Raw genomic sequence first — 20,783 nt, forward strand, 5'->3', positions numbered from 1 at the left:
TTAAGCTTGGTTCAGTAAACAGCTAGCTAATTTTATGTTTTATAGCTAGCTAGTTTGTTTTCGCAACTAAATGCACAAGTGACATTCTGAAAGTTGCGAGGTAGATGTTTGGTGTGAACTTCATTTCTCTGTTATTACTGCATCTATCTATCTATGTATCTACCAGAAAGAAGAAACCTATTGACTTACACTTTCAAAGTTCGGAAATGATTAGAAAGATTATCGTATGTTTATATGAACATTATATTATTTTAGCACTTGCCAAAAAACTCCTTTTTGTATTGTTGGTATGCTAACATAAACCTAGCTACATAGAACTATTTTATTAAGTGTAATAAGTGTGTTTGTTACAAAAAAGTTATTAACCACACTCACAGATCCTTATGCAAGAGCTGCCGCATGAACCTTCAGTTTTCGTTTCAGTTTTCAACTAAAAATGAACAATAACTAAATGCCGGTATGCAGTGGTTAATACTTACTAAAAGTGGTCCAAGGAAAGACAACCAGTGAACCAGTGACAGGGTCATGGGCACCCAAGGCTCACTGATGTACGTGGAGAGCAAAGGCTAGCCCATCTGTTCTGATCCCATGGAAGAGCTACTGTAGCACAAATGGCAGACCAGTCAGTGGCCCATGACCCCTCTACCACCGAAAGCACCTACAATGGGCATGTGAGCATCAGAACTGGACCATGGAGCAATGGAAGAAGGTGGCCTGGTCTGATGAATCATGTTTTCTTTTACATCATGGGGATAGTCAGGTGCGTGTGTGTTGCTTACCTGGGGAAGAGATGGCACCAGGATGCACTATGGGAAGAAGGCAAGCCAGCGGAGGCAGTGTGATGCTCTGGGCAATGTTCTGCTGGGAAACTTTGTGTGGATGTTACTTTGACATGTACCGCCTACCTAAACATTGTTGCAGACCAAGTACACCCCTTCAATGCAACGGTATTCCCTAACGGCAATGGCTTCTTTCAGCAGGATAATGCACGCTGCCACACTGCAAAAAAATTGCTCAGGAACAGTTTGAGAAATATGACAACGAGTTCAAGGTGTTGACTTGGCCTCCAAATTCCCCAGATCTCAATCCAATCAAGCATCTGTAGGATGTGCTGGACAAACTAGTCCAATCCATGGAGGCCCCACCTCACAACTTACAGGACTTAAAGGATCTGCTGCTAACATCTTAGTGCCAGATACCACAGCACACCTTCAGAGGTCTTGTGGAGTCCATGCCTTGAGGGATCAGAGCTGTTTTGGCAGCACAAGGGGGACCTACACAATATTAGGCATGTGCTTTTGATGTTATGGCTGAATGGTGTATACAGTAAAACAATGGAGGCAACAGCTCAAACAAGAGCTGCAACAACTAATTGATAAAATCAATAATAATCGATTATGAAAATCGTTGTCAATGAATCTCATTATCAAATAGTTGGTCTGCGCACAGCACGGGGCATGTTTACCCACTGTATTACTTCTGTTGCAGAAACACGCATCAGACAAATGGCAGAGGGTACAGACCAACGTTGTGTCCCAAAGTTGTCCAGTTGTGTTGGGGAAATTGGTGCGAATTGCTTAAAAGGTTTAAAAGTAAAAAAGTAAAACAATATTCCTAAAGGTAGTGAGTAATAAGAACCGTAATGTGCAGGGAAAGTGAGTTTTTTATTATTAATTGAGGACTGTAGTTTAATTATCAGTGCTTTTTTGTGCATCCACAAAAAATAATGCACAAATACTTACTATATATATAAATTGGACATTGCAGATTTTATTTTAAATAAATGAAAAAAAATGGTATTGCTTTTTTTTTTCAGATTAATCCAAAAAATTTATTGCATCAGATTAATTATTAAATCAGATTAATCAAAAAAAATGTATTGCAGCCCTAGATCAAACAGTTGCGACAATCACTATCTCACATTGATGACGCACTGTAACACACACAAAAGATTAGCCATTGCCAGACCTCCCACTCTTCTACAGGCAAAAGAACAATTAAAGAGATGACTACAAAGTAGAGGAACAGACACCAACACACAAACACACACACACACGTCCTAGACTAAATGACAGCGTTGGTGAAATCATTCCACTGGAACAGAGCTTAAGTTTAGAACCACGTTTAATCAGACTGTGCTGTAAACTTTGTCACACACACACACACACACACTCCACCATTTTTTTGGCCTCTGCCACAAGAAGTGATCAGTGACGTATGAGAAGTACAAAGAGCTAAAAGAATAAAAAAGAAACGATTTGTAAAACTATTTTTAGACAACAACTGGCCCTAGGAAAAAAAAAACCACAACAAAGAAGGGAGAAACGAAAAAAGAAAATGACATCTTTATGTATCTTACACCATACATCCCCATGTCAACAAGGGCGGAGCTTAGATTTCACCACAATAATACAATTTTTAGTGAACTTAGCTACTGACTTTAATTACACAATATAGCCTAACACTAATTTTCTATTGTATTTCTATTGTATCAGAGTCCAACACCCAACAGTGCTGTGGTGTAACGCTGACTAAGACAACTTTTTGAACAAATTTTATTTGTGTTACTGTGTCGAATGTTGTGTTAATTTTAACAACGTTCTAGTAAGAACTGTAGATAAAAATACATTTTCTATGTAGAATATTCCGTTTGGGTACAGTCCTACGCATAATGCCTTGCTGCAACTGTTGTCAGCATCATATGAGAATCTGTGGGAGGCTTCAGCGTTCAGAAAGCATCACTGAGGAACTGTGGATCCTTTCAGCTCTCACACTCACACACACACTCACTCACTCTCCAGCTGCAAGACAAAGGCACAGTGTGTGTGTGTGTGTGTGTGTGTGTGTGTGTGTGTGTGTGTGTGTGTCGGGGACAGCTCGTCCCATAGCAGCTTGAGCTCCTGCACAGAAATGTGGCCTGTCATCTCTAACTAGACAAACACAAAGGCTCATGAGGCCACACACACACACACAATATGCTGTTAACAATATTACATAAATATTAAATATGCAACATCAAAAAATCTGATTTGCTTTGATTTTTGCAGTTAAGACTTTTCAGTGTACACACACACACACACACACACACACACACACCTCTGCAACCATTGACAGTGCATGAAAAAAATAAGACAGAACAAAAAGAAAAAGAAGGAGACAAACATACACACATATACGTACATCTAAGCTAGTTGATAGATCTTTCTCAGTGTCCTGATATTATCAGTCTTGTATAATTTTATTGTGCGCTGTGAATCCTGACCAATCTCTGACTTACAGCTGGGCGATATATCAAAACAAAAACATCTTATCACTATTTTCTAAGGCATTTCTACAATACACAATATATATCACGATATTCAGGTTTACTCACAGACTACCAGCCAAGCAGTCATTTTTGACGATTACATAATGTCTACAAATATTTATTTATATTTTATATTTAAAAATATATATTTATTTAAAAAATACAAATATTTAACACTGAAAAAGAGAAAGAAATCTTTAAAAGTTTTTACAATTTTAAGAATAAAATACAAAATTGCAACATCAAATCAGATCGCTGCTTCTGATCAGTTTGTAATTAAATTTTTTTTTTTTTTTTTTAAACATAAAAAGATATCATGACATCTCAGTGTTTCGTGACATTAATAACCATGATTTAGATTATATTATAATTATATGATCATATTCCTCCAGCCCTACTCTGAGCAAACAACAGTAAACAACAAACAAACTCAGACAAAAGTCGGCCAGTCACAAGTCTCGTTGTTTACAATCTTTTATATAACAGTTTGACGACGTGGAACTTTATTCACTAAAGTCCTTATATTAACATGACGAACCTCGACCAATCACAGCGAGTGTATGATGTGTGTTCTGGAGCAGGACTGTGAGAGTCAGGGGTTTGGAGTTGAAAGTTTTTTGAGTTGGAGTTTGGAGTCAGTAGTTTAGAGTCAGAAGTTCCGGGTCAAGGGTTTAGCGCTGGGAGTTTGAAGTCGGATGTTTTGTGACTCGGGAGGTTTTTTGGGGTTGGAAGTTGTGTTTAGATCATTTACCTTCACTGTCATCTCACACAATGAGAGTCCAAAAAAAAACGCCAGAAGACAGGTAGAACAGAGCAAAAAAGCATATAATAAAAGAAAAAAAGAATTGAAGTCAGTGAAAAGAATATAACAAATACAAGAAAGTGATCAAAAATTTAATAAATGAATGAAAAAGAAAAAGGTCATAAATAAAAAAATCACAAATAAAAGCAATAAAGATGGAATTGCACAACAATAAATAAAAGCAAAAAAGAAATAAGTGAGTAAAGATATTACAGTAAATAAAAGCAAACAATTAAAGGAGTGAGACAGACTATATAATAGAACATAATACAAGAAAAAAGGAAAGAAGTGAGTAAAAGAATATAATAAATGAGAAAATTGTTACACAAATAATGCAATAAATTAAAATAAAACAAGTCATCTAAAACACGCAACAAATGCAGAAATAGATAAATGAGAATAAAATAAGAAGCTGATAAATGTTTAGATTTCAGTACTGTCTCTACAGTCCGAGACTGCATTAATAACGCACGCGCCATAACAGATGAATTTGCAAAAACAAACAAACAAACAAACAAGCAAACAAACAAAAATCCCCCCACACACGCGCGCGCACACACACAGTGAACGCTGTTAAGTGATCAGTCCCGTTAGAGTCAGAGCGCTCGCGCAGTGTCGTGGAAACTTGACTGTGAACTCACCAAAGTTTGCTCGTACTGCAGCGCGCGCTGATCCGTACCGTCTCCGGCCATGGCTGTGTGCAGACGCTCGCGGAGACCGGCAGAAGAGGAGAAGAGACAGAGACTGAGCCACGCGCACACACACACCGGAGCTCAGGACACGAAGTGAAGCCCAACACAACAAGCGGCGGGGCTCGCGCTGAGCACGGGCATGCACGGACACCGAGGATTTATGCGCTAAACTGTGCCATAAAGTCGGCGCGCTCGTCACGCGACCGCAGTCTACGGAGAGCGACTGTTGCATAACGCGAGCCAGAGTTTGTTCATCTTTTATATTCCGCAAATAGTCCCGTTTCCTCACGCGAGCCGAGGCGGGACCACGGCGGAAATCAGAGGTTACGTCTAAAACCGCATACTACCGCACTACAAAGTGTGTCATACGAGTGAACCACTTTGGGCCGCGTACTAATTTGTCATACTTTTGTAACACAGGAGTGTGCTGTTTTGGACGAAGCCAAAGTCCCTCTCTTTCTCCCTCCGCCCCCCCTACGCTTTCTCTACAATGGTACAGTCCGCTCTCTGAAGTTTTATGTAGCGCGAGCAGCTTAGCGCGTTCCTGAATCCGGGTTTGGGTTCCTTGTAGCCTGTGAGCGTTTACCTCAGACGCGTGAAACAGTTTGTCAGTCGGTTCGTGTTAAAGTTTACTTCAGTATCAGAAACCGACTTTGTTTGATGGAAGGTAACTGATAAAACGTCTAGGCTGTTTAGGTTAATGATCAAAGAGAGAGAGAGAGAGAGAGAGAGAGAGAGAGAGAGGACGATTAATTAGCTCACAAACAAAAGTTTCTGTTGCTTGCTTGCTAGCTAATGCTAACACTTTTAGTCAGTTTAGTGAAGACAAAACAAACCTCATGTCTTCATGATAATGTTCGACAAATGTGTCACCTAAACCTAATTTACAGCTTCAAACTACATTTCAGTGGCTTGTTTTTATTGCAAAGTAATCTAATTTGGGTAAAAAATTCAGTCTTGCCTATGAACACTGACTTGTTCTGGAAAACCCTGGAATTCTGTAGATCAGGTTTCCAGTCCAACATGCAGCAAGTTGATAAACTGTCCTGAACGTTTTAATGAGGTCCGAGGAAAGTGTTGGGCTGCTGAGCTACTGAGGTTAAAATGTACACTGTATGGAAAATAAGTTTGTGTACCCCGACCATCACACCTTTATGCACTTGTTGAAGATCCCATTCCAGATTTATTCCTGCTTTACTGTTATAATAAGCTCCACGCTTCTGGGAAGGCTTTCCACTAGATTTTGGAGTGTGGCTGTGGGGATTTGTATTCATTCAGCTACAAGAGCATTAGTGAGGTCAGGTGCTGATGTTGGGATGTTGAGGAGGTCTGGGGTGCAGTCATTGTTCTAGTTCATCCCAAAGGTGTTCAGTGGGGTTGAGGTCAAGGCTCTGTGCAGGACACTCGAGTTCTTCCACTCCAACCTTCAACATACCATGTCTTCAAGGAGCTCGCTTTGTGCACAGGGGCATTGTCATGCTGGAACAGGTTTGGGTCTCTTAGTTCCAGTGAAGGGAATCGTAATGCTACAGCAAACAAAGATGTTCTATACAATTGTGTGCTTTCAACTTTGTAGCAACAGTTTGGAGAAAAAGCACATATACAAAGATGTATTTAAAAAAAAAAAAAAAAAGATAAATAAGCTTCTACACAGTTACAGTTTTCTATATAAAATGAAAGTTTTTGGTTGTACCCCTCCAAAATTCACAAAATGTTCAAATTATACTGAAATGTGTATTTCTTTAGTGTACATCTTTACAGTTTTATGTGTAGTTGTGTTCCTGTTAAGAGATAAGTGTGTTGTGGTCTTTGACTGAATCTGAGATATACACCAGTCAGCCATAACATTAAAACCACCTGCCTAATATTGGGTAGGTTCCCCTTGTGCCGCCAAAACAGCTCTGAGCCGCCAACGCATGGACTCCACAAGACCTCCGAAGGTGTGCTGTGGAATCTGGCACTGTTAGCAGCAGATCCTTTAAGTCCTGTAAGTTGCAAGATGGGATCGGACTAAATGGATCAGACTTGTTTGTCCAGCACATCCCACAGATGCTTGATCGGATTGAGATCTGGGGAATTTGGAGGCCAAATCAACACCTTGAAACCTTTGTCATCTTCCTCAAACCATTCCTGAACAATTTTTTTTTTTTGCAGTGTAGCAGGGAGCATTATCCTGCTGAAAGAGGCCACTGCCATTAGGGAATACTGTTGCCATGAAGTGGTGTACTTGGTCTGCAACAATGTTTAGGTAGGTGGTACGTGTCAAAGTAACATCCACATGAATGCCAGGATCCAAAGTTTCCCAGCAGAACATTGCCCAGAGCATCACACGGCCTCTGCCGGCTCGCCTTCTTCCCATAGTGAATCCTGGTGCCATCTCTTCCCCCGGTAAGCGCTGCACACGCACCCGGCCTTCCACATGATGTAAAAGAAAACATGATTTATCAGACCAGGCTACCTTCTTCCATTGCTCCATGGTCCAGTTCTGATGCTCACGTGCCCATTGTAGGCACTTTTGGCGGTGGACAGGAGTCAGCATGGGCACTCTGAGCATTCTGCGGCTACACAGCAAGCTGCGATGCACTGTGTGTTCTGACATTTTTCTATCATAGCCAGCATTAACTTTTTCAGCAATTTGTGTTGCAGTAGCTTTTCTGTGGGATCAGACCAGACAGACTAGCCTTCGCTCCCTACTTGCACCTTGGGCGCCCATGACCCTGTCGCCGGTTCACTGGTTGTCCTTCCTTGGACCACTTTTGGTAGGTACTAACCACTGCACACCAGGAACACCTAACAAGACCTGTTGTTTTGGAGATGCTCTGACCCAGTCGTCTAGCCATCACAGTTTGGCCCTTATCAGAGTTGCTCAGGTCCTTTCGCTTGCCCATTTTTCCTGCTTCCAACTTTGAGAACTGACTGTTCACTTGCTGCCTAATATATGTCAATGTTATTCATTTCACCTGTCAGTGGTTTTAATGTTATGGCTGATCGGTGTATATTTGAAATATTTAAAATGTCTGCAGCTGATCATCCACAATATCCCAATGTACAATGGTGTAACACTTCCAAATTCTTGTTTTCCATTTTCCCACAATGCAACGCTGGCAGTGTAGTTAGTGTAGTTAAATCTGATCTTGCAAATAATAAAGTGTTTGTCACGTTCGTACATAGAGACTGTAATGTGTGTTGGACGTTCAGACAGTCGCCTCATTAATCATAATTCATGTTAGCTGGTTAAAATAAAACTGGAAATGTTAAAAGGTTTATTGCCCTTAATATGTCTACAGAAGTGACGTTTTACAGCTTACCGTCATTGAGTTATTAACTTTGATCACTGGTGGTTTATAACTCATTGTTGATAAGATGTCACTTTGGCAGGTTCAGGATCAGGTTTTGGTTGGTGTATTCACTCACAGCAGTGTTTATTACACACACTCAGGCCCCGAGCTGTGATAACACACACACTTTCCCTCGCTGCTTGAAATCCTTTCGCTGTGTTACTTCATTAACTCAAGTTAAAGTCGAGAGCTTTATAATTTTGAAAGAAGATTCAGAGATCTGATTTCCACATGCAAAGTTTTTATTAATCTGAAATAAGTCTGTCATTCTGAATGAACTGTGCATATATACAGAGTGTCCCAAAAGTCTCCGTACATTGGGGACTATGTATGGCAGCACCACATCAGTTGTGCCTTCGTCACTAGATATTCATGGACGTCCATTTCTCAGTTCGTCCGCAACACTTCCAGTCTTTTTGAGTTTGTTAATAAGTTTGCCAACAGTGTCGTGTGTGATGTGCTGGCCATGTTTCCTGATCAAGTCCATCACAACCTTGTGACAGCTTCCTGATCCAGCCATGAAAATGATTTCAATATGCTCTTCTTTTGTCAAAGGTATTCTTAAAGGCTATCTGAAAAAAATATATATATAAACCAAGTATGACAAATTTTGGAAGACATTTTGCTAAAACGTGTTAATTTCCCCTGTGTATGGAGACTTTTGTGACACCCTGTATTTACCTTAAAATCTATATTATTATTATTAGTAGTAGTAGTAGTACTAGTATATGATTACAAAGCGCTGACACTGAAGACTCCTTCCATAAATGTTAAACATCTCCTTACAGAAAATATACAACATGAAATGAAATATATAATAACAATAATAATGATAATAATAATAAGGACAATAATCAAAAAAAAAAAAAAAATCGTGCACACATGGTAGCTCACCTGCTGTACAAAAATAATAAATACACAAATATAGAGTAAAATGAAGTCTACATTCAAATATAAAAATTTAAATACAAGAAACAGAGGAAGTACACATGTAGAACCTTTAATGGTTCTTTGGTTGTTTCTGTGATGGAACCTTTAAAGTTTCTAAATTTGGAGAATGCAGTGTTTCCCTACAAGTAAGGCTTCTAAGAAGAACCTTTAATTATTCTTAACGAACTCTTAGTGTATTTTCAGTCAAATGCTAAAACCTTACGTTATACCAAATGGTTGCAAATGCAAGGAGCTGCATTTAGTATCATTATCATGACATTAAAAATTAAAAATAATTATTAAAAAAAGAAAAATTGTAATAAAGTAACATTAGCTAACATGAGCTAATTCATCATGTTACAGGAGTGTTGCGTCGGCTTTCTTGTGTTTTTAAATTCAGAAATCCCCAGAACACCCTCACTGAGATTTAACAGAAGGTGAAATCTGGAAAATTATCTTTTTGTTTTGTGCAAATTAGCACACACAGCAGGAAGTAGGCAAAGAGTTTAAAAGTTCACACACTGTTTATTCTGCTATTTAGCAAATTATTAAATTACTCTTCACATTCAATTAAAAAAAAATTTCCCCACTGATCTTTAAGTTTAATTACGATTATTATTATTATTATTATTATTATGATTATTATGATTGTTAGGCTGCATATAACCGTAGCTGGTTACAAAATGAAAACAGTTATCTTTATAAATGTAAACAGGAAAAATAAAATTATATATAATTCTGAGTATCCAGTTTATATGATGGCTGACTTAACGTTATTACTTTGTACTAGCTAGATAGTTAGCAATATATTGCGTGTCACGTGTGTCCTCCCCTCATACACATCAGAGTTCTAAGAGATATTTCATAATGAGGGCTGTATAAAATGTTTTTTAGATTTTATAACAACCATTACGAGTGTGACGGAGGAATAACGAGGGCCACGTGGACATGGGTGTGTTAAAAACAGGAGTGTGCGGTATGGTGGAGTGAAATTGGCTAGTGTCAGAAAAAAAATATTAAAACGTTCAAACCCCCACATGAAGCTGTCAGTCAACCAGGCTTTAAATCTGCCTCCATTACACAGTGTAAGAAACATGTCCTGTGATGATGATGGGTTTGCTGCTGAACATTTTCCACTTTTTTTCATCTTTGTTCTTCTGGAGTGTTTGCAATGAGCAGAAATTGAGCAAAATGTAATGAAATCATATGAAATCATTAAACTTGTGTGTGTGTGTGTACCATTTCATTTTCCAGTAAGAATAATGCTTCCCTCAGTTTCAAGAAATGTCCACCACACACACACACAGTTTAATAGCTTGAGGTGTAATGGTTAATGATTACAGTAAACTGTAAAAGGAAGACAGACTGAAGGTCTAGAAAGTCCTGTCAAGACAAAGATACACTCCACGTGTGTGTGTGTGTGAATTTAGCCCTTTCTAAGGACCAAAAAGAACCAAATGTCCTCACACTGCTCGTAATATCAAACCAGACATGAATTAATTTATTTGTAAATCAATCACAGGAACGTTTACACAAAAAATTGGTGATGAAAAGTTTGGAAAATCAGTCGTACCCTTCGCTTCACTCCTGAATTTCTGCAAATTTCCATGTAAGGAAACTCACTAATGTAAACTTCGACGATCGATTTTATATATATTATGCTGTCAAGTTTAAATCACTTATTTATTTCAGTTACACATCAGTATAATGAACATTATGTGAAACTCATTCACTTCATATAAATTACCAGAAAGACAGTGATTCCAAAATAAAGCCATAAATCAACTCAAAAGGACAAAAGTTTTGGCACCCCACAACAGGAGGAGTTAGTGTATGTCTATGGTAGCTGCGTTACTGGAAGATTTAGTGCACACTGCTTAGAAGGCACTCTTTCACTGTTCAGTTTTCATTTTGTCGTTTTCAGCCCTCTGTGAGCTTTGCCTTTATGAAGTTTTTGTAGGTGTGGCTGAATATAAACATGCCATGAATGCGCTTGGTGATTTACAGTTGGCATTTGTATGTGTATGAAGAAAATCAGCTTAACTTTGAATCAGACCATCACAGAGAGATGAAAGAAACTTTGAGGTTTTGAGAGTTTGTGAGTGTTTAGTTTTCAGCTTCACCACTTCATGATGAGCTTGATGAAATGACGAGCTTGCTCAGCTTGCATGACCTTTGACCTGTGTGAGGATTATGGAGTGAACTTAAGAGATAAACCCAGTTTCAGTCTTTGAACATGGGCTTTGACAGCCTGAGGGGTGATATCCACTGAGATTGTAAGAAAGGCTTTGAACTGTAAGTGCCGCCTTCTCACCCATACTTTAATATATCAACAGTTAACTCCACCCCCTTGCCCAAACCTTAACCTATCAAAACTTTACATACAAGTTAGCTTGTGTGAATTCCTGCCTAATTTGAAATCATGACAGTGGTTGCAAAAGTGTTTTCATGAAAATTTAGTCAAAAAAAAGGGTGGGGCATGGGGCAAGTTCTTTTTTTTATAAATACAACTATGATGTGCCCTGATTTGGGGGCGGAGCTATGTATGAGCTCTTTGTGATGTCACCAAATAAAGTCAATATCTTTGCCCAATCCCACTGAAGATTAGAGGGTAGCCACAGACAGCCTAGCTGGCTAACCTAGCTACTGTCCAAGTTGAATGATCATGGATGCCATCTTCAGGACAGAGGAATTTACACTTTATGCTTTCTCAGTAACATGACAAGCAGTCTTTTTGTTTTTTGTTTTTGTTTTTAACTTGAAGAGAGAGGAAAAAAGAGGCTAGTGAGGGTACGACTGTTTATAGCTGCTATAATGTAAGTGAGAATAGGTACTAACTTGATTCATGAACATTAAACATAACTATAAATGGATTAAAAGTACCACTGACATATTGCTGTGGTGTAAGAGGAATAAAACACTTGGGGACGTGCCGTTATAGGAAAATTATCAACTTCAGTGTGGTAATTGACAGATGAAACTTACAATGACATTCCATCCTCTTCACAGCTACATCCAGAAATTACCACCAGATAGAATGTCACGTTTGGTAGCTATGGTAACCCATTGGAGCATACAGATTTCAATGTCAGTGTGCTTGTATGTGGTTTTGAACAGAACCAGAGATAAATGTGAAATTTAGTTTTTCCTCATCTAACTTTTCGGAATAATCTCTGTCATGATGAAAGAGATGTTAATTTAAATATGGATTTATATATACCAAATAATCCTGAAACAGATGCGTTCTCCTCAGTTTAGTGAAATATACAGTACCAGAAGTCACCGTGAATTTCACAAGTAAAGCTTGACAGGACTTGTTAGAGACACATCTATCATTTGAACAGCTTCTGGATAGCGTCTGTTTCTCCAGGCGATATAATTACGACTGCACAGACCGGAATGAGAGTCAACATAACCAAACCTAGAACATGTTCCACTACATTTTAGGCTGAATGTACACATTTGTTGTTCTAAGGTCATTGCAGATCACAGGGTGGGTATAAAGACACGGATTATGTTCCTTTAATGCAAATTTCTAGGAATCATTGGTTAGAAATCAGCCCAGAGGGCTGCATTACTCAAACCCATTTATTTGCATCTATTTTAGACAACTCATACAAACCACATCTTCTATGATATTATTTATTGTTTCATATAATGCTAGTTCTACTTGTAATAGCTAATATTAATTGCAGCAGTTAAAAAAGCAAATACAAGCCAGTTAGCATTTTCCATAAATGTGTATTTTCTTTGTTGGTTTGTAATAACTTGGAACACTGAAGTTTATCTAGGTTTATTTTAAGAAAAACAACATTTTGTCACTCAATATTTCAAGGTGTTTTTCAGAGATACCGGGACCTATCAAAAAAATAATTAATTTAAGTACAACATAAGATTTCCAAGTTTACTAAAACTATACTAATGTAATCGTTGAGAGCAGTACACTAAATGTAAAACTGTTTTAGTGAAGTAGTTTACTTTGATATACTAGCATGTCTAGATATACTCTTAGAGAAGTGTAACGTATTTTAGTAAAATTATTTATTTTTGATATACTAGCATTTGTAAGTATATTCCTAGTGATGTACATTAAGTGTAAAATAAAATGAAGTAGTTTACTTTTGTTATACTAGCATGTATAAGTATACTCATGTAGAAGTACACTAAATGTAAAGTAAATTATTTTAGTAAAATATTTACTTTTGATATATTAGCATGTTTAGGTGTATATTTAGAGACGTTCACAAGTTGTAAAGTAATTTGTGGTAAACTTGTACTTTTGATATACTAACATGCGTAGTTATACTCTTAGAGATGTATACAGGTATCAAATAAACTAATGGTTTACTCTAAATGCTCTAGTAGTAATACACATGTAGAACTACTTGGAGAATTAATTAGAATTTCGAAGTATACTAAATACTCAGGTCCACATTATTTATTTAATTAGTTTTAATCCAGTATAATGTTTTTATTTAAAAAATTGGCTTGGTTTTGGGCTTATGTAAAAAAATAATAATAAAAATAACTAAATGTAAAGGATATTTTTTTAAAGTATACTAGTTTACTTTTGATTTACTACCATGTATAGCAGCAAGTGAACAATCAGTTCTCGTAGTTGATGTGTCGGAAGCAAGAAAAATGGGCAAGCGTAAGGATCTGAGTGACTTTGACAAGGGCCAAAGTGTGATGGCTAGACGATTGGGTCAGAGCCTCTCCAAAACAGCAGGTCTTGTGGGGTGTTCCCAGTATGCAGTGGTTAGTACCTACTAAAAGTGGTCCAAGGAAGGACAACCGGTGAACCAGCAACAGGGTCATGGGCGCCCAAGACTCAATGATGCGCATGGGGAGCAAAGGCTAGCCTACAAAGTGCCTACAACGGGCACGTGAGCATCAGAACTGGACCGTGGAGCAATGGAAGAAGGTGACCTTGTCTGATGATTCACGTTTTCCTTTACATCATGTGGATGACCGGGTGCATGTGCGTCACTTACCTGGGGAAGAGATGGCACCAGGATGCACTAAGATGCCTTGGGCAATGTTCTGCTGGGAAACTTTGGATCCTGCCATTCATGTGGATGTTACTTTGACACGTACCACCTACCTAAACATTGTTGCAGACCACGTACACCCCTTCATGGCAGCGATATTCCTTAATGGCCTCTTAGCAGGATAGCGCGCCCTGCCACACTGCAACAATGGTTCAGGAACGGTTTGAGGAAGATGACAAAGAGATCAAGGTGTTGACTTGGCCTCCAGATTCCCCAGATCTCAATCCAATCAAGCATCTGTAGGATGTGCTGGACAAACAAGTCCAATCCATGGAGGCCCCACCTCACAACTTACAGGACTTACAGGATCTGCTGCTAATGTCTTGGTGCCAGATACAACAGCACACCTTCAGAGGTCTTGTGGAGTCCATGCTTCAATGGGTCAGAGCTGTTTTGGAGGCACAAGGGGGGCCTACACAATATTAGTCAGGTGATTTTAATGTTATGGCTGACTGGTGTATACTCTTAGAGACATACACTACGAACCAAATAAACTATTAGTTTACTTTTGGATGCACTAGTAATAATACAATTATGGAATTAAGTGTAGAATAAATTAAAATGTCAGAATATAATAAACATTTTTAGGTTTTTATGGGAGCAAGTATAATTTTCTACATAAAAATCTTTATTTGAAAAAGACTAAACGTGTGTCTGGAAAGTATCCCAGTATCCCAGCCTTCAGCGAGTTCTTTTTCATTTTAAAAAGTCAGTATGTAGTACTTGCACTCATTTGTAAGTATATGGCTAGTTTAAATATTATTTAAAATAAACTCAAACCTCTGCAATACAATATCTGTCTAATTTCTGGATAGTATGTAAAGTAGTAAACTTTAAGTATACTATATCTAATTTTTGTGCTTGTACTACTCTTTAAAACTAAAGTTTTTTAAAGTTATTTTTAAGTTATTAAGTGCACAAGTTCCATAATTACTGGTATTGCTTTTTAATCTCTCGTTAAGACCGCCACTAAAATAAATGAAGCAAATAGATAATTAAGTAGTAGCTGCATTACCAGATTATAATTAGCTTCAGAAACTGTCTCAAGTATTCCAAGTATTGGCAGAACACAAACAACAACAACAACAAAACCTAACAAATTAATGAGGGAAAAAAAAAAAAAAAAAAAACATTTCAGCCAAACCAAAGCTTGTTGTAATTCTCTCGCTTGTCCTCAAAGTGAACATGACAGAAAATTAACACAAGCTATTTGGCAATATTTGGACTGAATTAAACAAACTAAACTTCAGATCAAACCTCTTAGCTCAAATAAGAGAACTAAAATAAAAAAAATAAAAGCTTCTTCATGCAGGTTGATTGGAAACTATTCAGTTTATTGACACAACAAGTGGAATTGTTGTCAGTCATGGTGGTTGGAGATGTTCTTGACGTTTATAGTCATGATTGTGGAAACATTTACGCTCTAAATATTTTACAGTACACACACACACACACACACACACACACACCACTCGTCCTGGATGCCACATAACTAATGACCCAGAATCAGAACATCGAGCTGAAGGGAAAAGAGATATGTTAAAGGTGACACGCATCAAAGAAAACACGCAAAACATAGCATGTTTTTAGCCATGTTGACTGAAACTGGACACTGCAAATCAGCAATTATTGATTTAATCCTTTTGCTCTATTTACACAATGGAATCCATGGAAGCCATAAAGCGAATATTTAAAACAGTAGAGATTTATAGTGGTTTCTAAATGGATTTTAATGTGTTTCTGGTGGTATTGAACTGTATTATCCTAATGGTTTCTGATGGAATAACTCATTCTGATGGTATTGGTCTAAAAGAAGGCCTTATTGCAGAGGATTTCAAATTAAGAATTTCCGGGGGGGCACAAGTGAGGGGCGAGATGGAAAATACCAAAAATAAATGTTTAAGATATCAGACCAGCCAAACTTTTCTGGATTTGGGGAAGGAGATCTGAATTTTGATTCCAGAATATGCCAAGAGCTGTCTTTTCTATAATACAAATGACAGATTAGCCAATGAACATTTGCCTAGGTGTTTTCAACTCTCCGATATTACCTGACACTGTCTGGAAGACCTAAATCTGGAATGAGATGTTCAACAAGCACGTATGGGTGTGATGGTCAGGTGTCCACAAACTTTTGCCATATCGTGTATTTGTAGTATTGCGACATAGTTCCTAGCAGTAACATATGGAGGAAAAAAATGTAAGTAATGCTAACAATTTTTCCTGGATTTTAAAGTAAAACCATAGAATCATTTCTATCCCTCCTACTAACCAACATTATCTAGCAAGTAGGCCTATTATGGTATCATAGCAGTCCATCTGAATATTTTGTTTATTTTTAAACACAAATACAAGTCTGTTTGGGTGGAGATGAGAAAAACAAAGGTCATAACCTTCACAAAATCAGGGAAAGACCAGTAAATGGCAGACTGTTGATTGTTATAAGCTTCTGGAACACCTTGAACTCCAGAAAATTTAGAAAAGAATGAAGCACATTGATCAAATCTCTGCACTGACCAGATATATTAAAAATGGCTTCCAAAAGAAGCTAGAGCTAGGTCCCTTCACCTCATCTGCCACACGAGCTTATTTGTGAAGTGCTTAACGTTCTATGTGGTCAAATTAGTTGTTCGAAATCGATGCAGGTGTGATGATGTGAGCTCATGGAAAAGTCTAAGACATGGTCTTCCCCAGGGCGCAGTCCGAGCGCCAGTGAAGTTTAACATTTATACAAATGATCTCTCAATCACCAACAGCCGCAGGTTCATTTATACCGGTGATATCTGCTGGGCATTTCAAATAAGAAAGTTTGAGTAACTAGAAACTCTTGAGAAGGCATGTTGAATATACCCAACTGTCACATGTACATTTCATCTGAACAACACTGAGGCATCCTGCAAGCTCATTGTCACAGTGGATGACTGATTTAATCATTCGTTGGACAAAAAAACTTCAGCGTGACCTTAATCCACTTTAACTCACTTGAGTCACACTTGACCACACAAATCTCATTTTAGAAATCTTAAAGCTCAAAAGTGGCAAAAATTTCCTGAGTAATAATTTCCTGAGTAAACTTGCTGGTATGAAACACAGTGCAGCCACTTCAACCTTATGAACTTCAGTGTTAGCGCTGTGCTGTGCAGTGGCTGAATATTGCTGTATAAACAGTTGGTGGACGTCCAGCTGCACAACACGATGCACGTAGTAGGGACTTGGCAGAGACGGCTACAGAGGCCAGAAGAATTTTTGATTTTGACTTGCTGCATCTCTGCTTCAGTTCTACTGCAGTAAAAATGGCAAACTCACCAAAACATGAGGTTTAGAGTTAATTTCACATTTTTAATGTATGTTAGAACGTTTAGATTTAAAATTAGAACACTGTTCCTGTTCAATGAACTCAGAGCAAAGACACTATAATTTAATCCATTTTTCTGGAGATATGTCAAACTCTGCTCTTGAGAAGAAAAAAGCTCTCTAAATAAGACATAATCTAGTTAATGGCAGCAGGTGAAATATAAAAAATAATTCTTTCCTTTAATGTTTTCCCCAGGTCAAGAAATCTGGCACCTACTAGACTCCACTATCCATTCCTCTGTCCATCCTCTATCCATTCCTCTATCCATCCTCCATCCATCTGGAAGGGGGTGTGGAGTCTCTCCACACTGCAGATGTAAGGGCTCGGACATGGCGTCAAAACCCCATGCACGCTCAAACACACACATACCAAACTAATAAAGTCTCAGTTTGTGTTTTGTACTTCACTTCTCTGCTGGATAGATTTACAACTGATCAAACTTCCTTAATGGCTAGGGAGCTGTTAAAAAGTGAAAGTTATATGAGTTTTATTCCCCCTGTTTTAAAATTTGAATAATTAATTGCAAAATTGATACAAATACTGTACTAATTCCAACATAGAGAAACCAACCAATGGACCAGACGGTTAGCCTTCGCTCGCCACACGCATTCAATGAGCCTTGGGCGCCTATGACCCTGTTGCCGTTTCACTGGCTGTCCTTCAACAAGTGACATGGTCATGGGCGCTCAAGGCTCATTGATGCATGTGGGAAGTGAAGGCTAGCCCATCTGGTCCGATCCCACAGAAGAGCTACTATAGCACAAATTGCTGAAAAAGTTGACGCTGGCTATGATAGAAAGGTGTAAGAACACACAATGCATCGCAGCTTGCTGCGTATGGGGCTGTGTAGCTGCAGACCGGTCAGAGAGCCCATGCTGACTCCTGTTTACCACCGAAAGCACCTACAATGGGCACGTGAGCATCAGAACTGGACCATGGAGCAATGGAAGAAGGTGACCTGGTTTGATGAATGATATTTTCTTTTACATCATGTGGACGGCCGGGTGCACGTGTGGCACTTACCTGGGGAAGAGATGACCCCAGGATGCACTATGAGAAGAAGGAAAGCCAGCGGAGGCAGTGTGACGCTCTGGGCAATGTTCTGCTGGGAAACCTTGAACACCCCTTCATGGCAACGTTATTCCCTAATGGCAGTGGCCTCTTTCAGCTGGATGATACTCCCTGCCACATTTGGATCTCAAGATCTCAATCTTATCGTGCATCTGTGGGATGTGCCGTCTATTTAGTGCAAATAAAAGGACAAGTTCCTTCAGGATACAACACTGCCCTCTAATGACGTCAGGGTGCACACACACTCTATGTGTTTCCTTTCCTTTCCTTTATTTAATTACTGTTCTATTACTTCCTTTCACTAGCTAAAATAGCTAATGTTAGTGACATGAAGGCACTTCCTAATCTGCTTGTTCATGTTCATGCATATATACATATATACATATATATATATATATATATATATATATATATATATATATATATATATATATATATATATATAATCATGGCATTTTTAATGTGGAAAGGTGTAGCCCATTTTAATCAATTTATTGGGCAATAAAAACACTTCAAACTGTATTATTATAACTAGATTCTAACAATTAATTGAATGGTTTTAACAGTGAATATTAATCAAACCCTGGGTTAATTCAGTATTATATTAATATTAATTATAATATAATATAACTAGATTCTAACCATCAATTGAATGGTTTAAACTGTGAATATTAATTAAACCCTTACGTTAATTCGTTACTGTTTGGAGCGCTCTACTTTTTCACTTTTTCTTTTTTTTTTTTAAGACTAATGTTAGGGATGACAGGAGAACATGGGGTTGTTTCCTAATTTGCATATTCATGAATATTCATAGACCCTGGTGTTTTTAATAATGAGGAAAGGCGCAGCCCATTTTAATCATTTCTATGGTAAATATTAAACAATTTATCATTTCAACTAGTATTGATTTATTTATGTTTTACACTGTAAATATTAACTAAACCCTGCATAAGTTATTTCAGTACTCTGTGCAGGTATTTATTTCTTAACTTTTTAAATTTTATTTTCATTAATTTATAAAAGACTGTTCGCACGAGCTAATTAGCATATCCGAGTTAACCAGGTGCAGGTGTGTTTACGTCATTTCTTCTCTCTGCAGGTGTTTGAGATGGAAATGGCGGGAAGAAGGCGAGCTCGTGCCGATGAGAAGTGACGGGAAAGAGCATGTGATGATAAACAAATAAACAATTAAAAAAAAGAAAAAACAAACAAAAAGGAATAAAATCATGCGGTCACATGCCGTCGCTTGTTTTTACTCACGGTTATTTCCGTTCTAATCTCGAGCTTTAATCTCTGAACGCGGAACTGAAACACGTGAGACCCCCGGTCTTGCGTCACGTGCGCGATCCGGTGCACCGCGCGCGGAGGCTGTGACGCAAAGTTGCACCTACTTTCTTTCTTTGTTTTTCTTTCTTTCTTTTCCCCCTTTCTTTCTCGTGTGCGCTCACAGGCGTTGGTGGGGTGTTAATTTCATCCAGAGCGAAAGTGATGATGCTCAGGTCTAAACTTGCAGAGCAACCTGAAGAGCTCGCGCGCGTTCCAGATAATCACGGACACCGAGAAGCTCGCGCGGAGGTGTTAGCAAGCACGTGGGCGGAGGGGAGGGGGGGAGGGGTGGCTGGAGGGATGAAAGCTGGGGGGGGGGGGGTTTCCGCTGCTACAAATAGAAACACACACAGAGAGAGAGATGGAGCGCGCGCACTCGTGTTGCAATGCGGGTGCAGTCGCGAGCCAGTCTTCTCTGTTGCATTCCGAGTGTCGCGCGCGTGGCGTGTGTGCACGCGAGTGTGTGTGTTTTATTTATACACACACATTTTATATCTAGTGCATACTTGTGTAAGGGGGTAAAGTGTAAACTGAGATGCAGCCTACTTCACTGAGATGACTCTTTAATCTTTATGCATCTCCAAAATTTCAGTCATCACAGCGCATGCGCAGGAGCCACTAAGAGAAATACTCGGTGTTTAAAGCCTTGGTGCACTTTCACTGAAATACTGCTGATAATGGCCACGCGAGAACACTAACAAGACATATAATTTTGCATTTGGGGAAAAATGGACCTTTTATTCCAGTATTAACAACTAATGACTCATTTGAAGTCATACTGTTTAGCTAATGAAATTCATTTAGCTAATTAAGTCACATTGTTGACATGAACTGCTAATTAATCTTCTAAGATCACAATCAAGATGGCGCTTGTTATGGCCGCCATTTTGCGAGCTCACTGTTTCACTATC

At 38.5% G+C, this 20,783-nt stretch overlaps 1 protein-coding gene and 1 long non-coding RNA gene across 6 annotated transcripts in view; one reads left to right on the forward strand and one right to left on the reverse strand.

Annotated features, from left to right (window-relative positions):
* Nucleotides 1-5,181, reverse strand: part of LOC113544498 (chloride channel protein 2) — a 72,010-nt gene extending 66,829 nt beyond the window's left edge. For all 4 annotated transcript variants that reach the window (XM_034310573.2, XM_034310572.2, XM_034310571.2 and 1 more), the window contains exon 1: nt 4,751-5,181. In XM_034310573.2, the coding sequence (XP_034166464.1) occupies nt 4,751-4,801 (51 nt within the window). In that variant the 5' untranslated portion in view covers nt 4,802-5,181. The remainder of the gene's footprint in view (nt 1-4,750) is intronic.
* A 65-nt stretch (nt 5,182-5,246) lies between these two features.
* LOC113544499 (uncharacterized) lies at nt 5,247-20,126 on the forward strand. 2 transcript variants are annotated; one of them, XR_003404508.3, is made up of 3 exons: nt 5,247-5,468; nt 17,671-17,790; nt 19,646-20,126. It is a non-coding gene; the product is annotated as an uncharacterized LOC113544499 (long non-coding RNA). The 2 variants fall into 2 exon arrangements; XR_003404509.3 differs by lacking the exon at nt 19,646-20,126 and having other exon boundaries at nt 17,671-17,876.
* Nucleotides 20,127-20,783: the final 657 nt, after the last annotated feature.

Source organism: Pangasianodon hypophthalmus, chromosome 14 (genome assembly GCF_027358585.1).
Source record: "Pangasianodon hypophthalmus isolate fPanHyp1 chromosome 14, fPanHyp1.pri, whole genome shotgun sequence".
Taxonomy (NCBI): Eukaryota; Metazoa; Chordata; class Actinopteri; order Siluriformes; family Pangasiidae; genus Pangasianodon; species Pangasianodon hypophthalmus.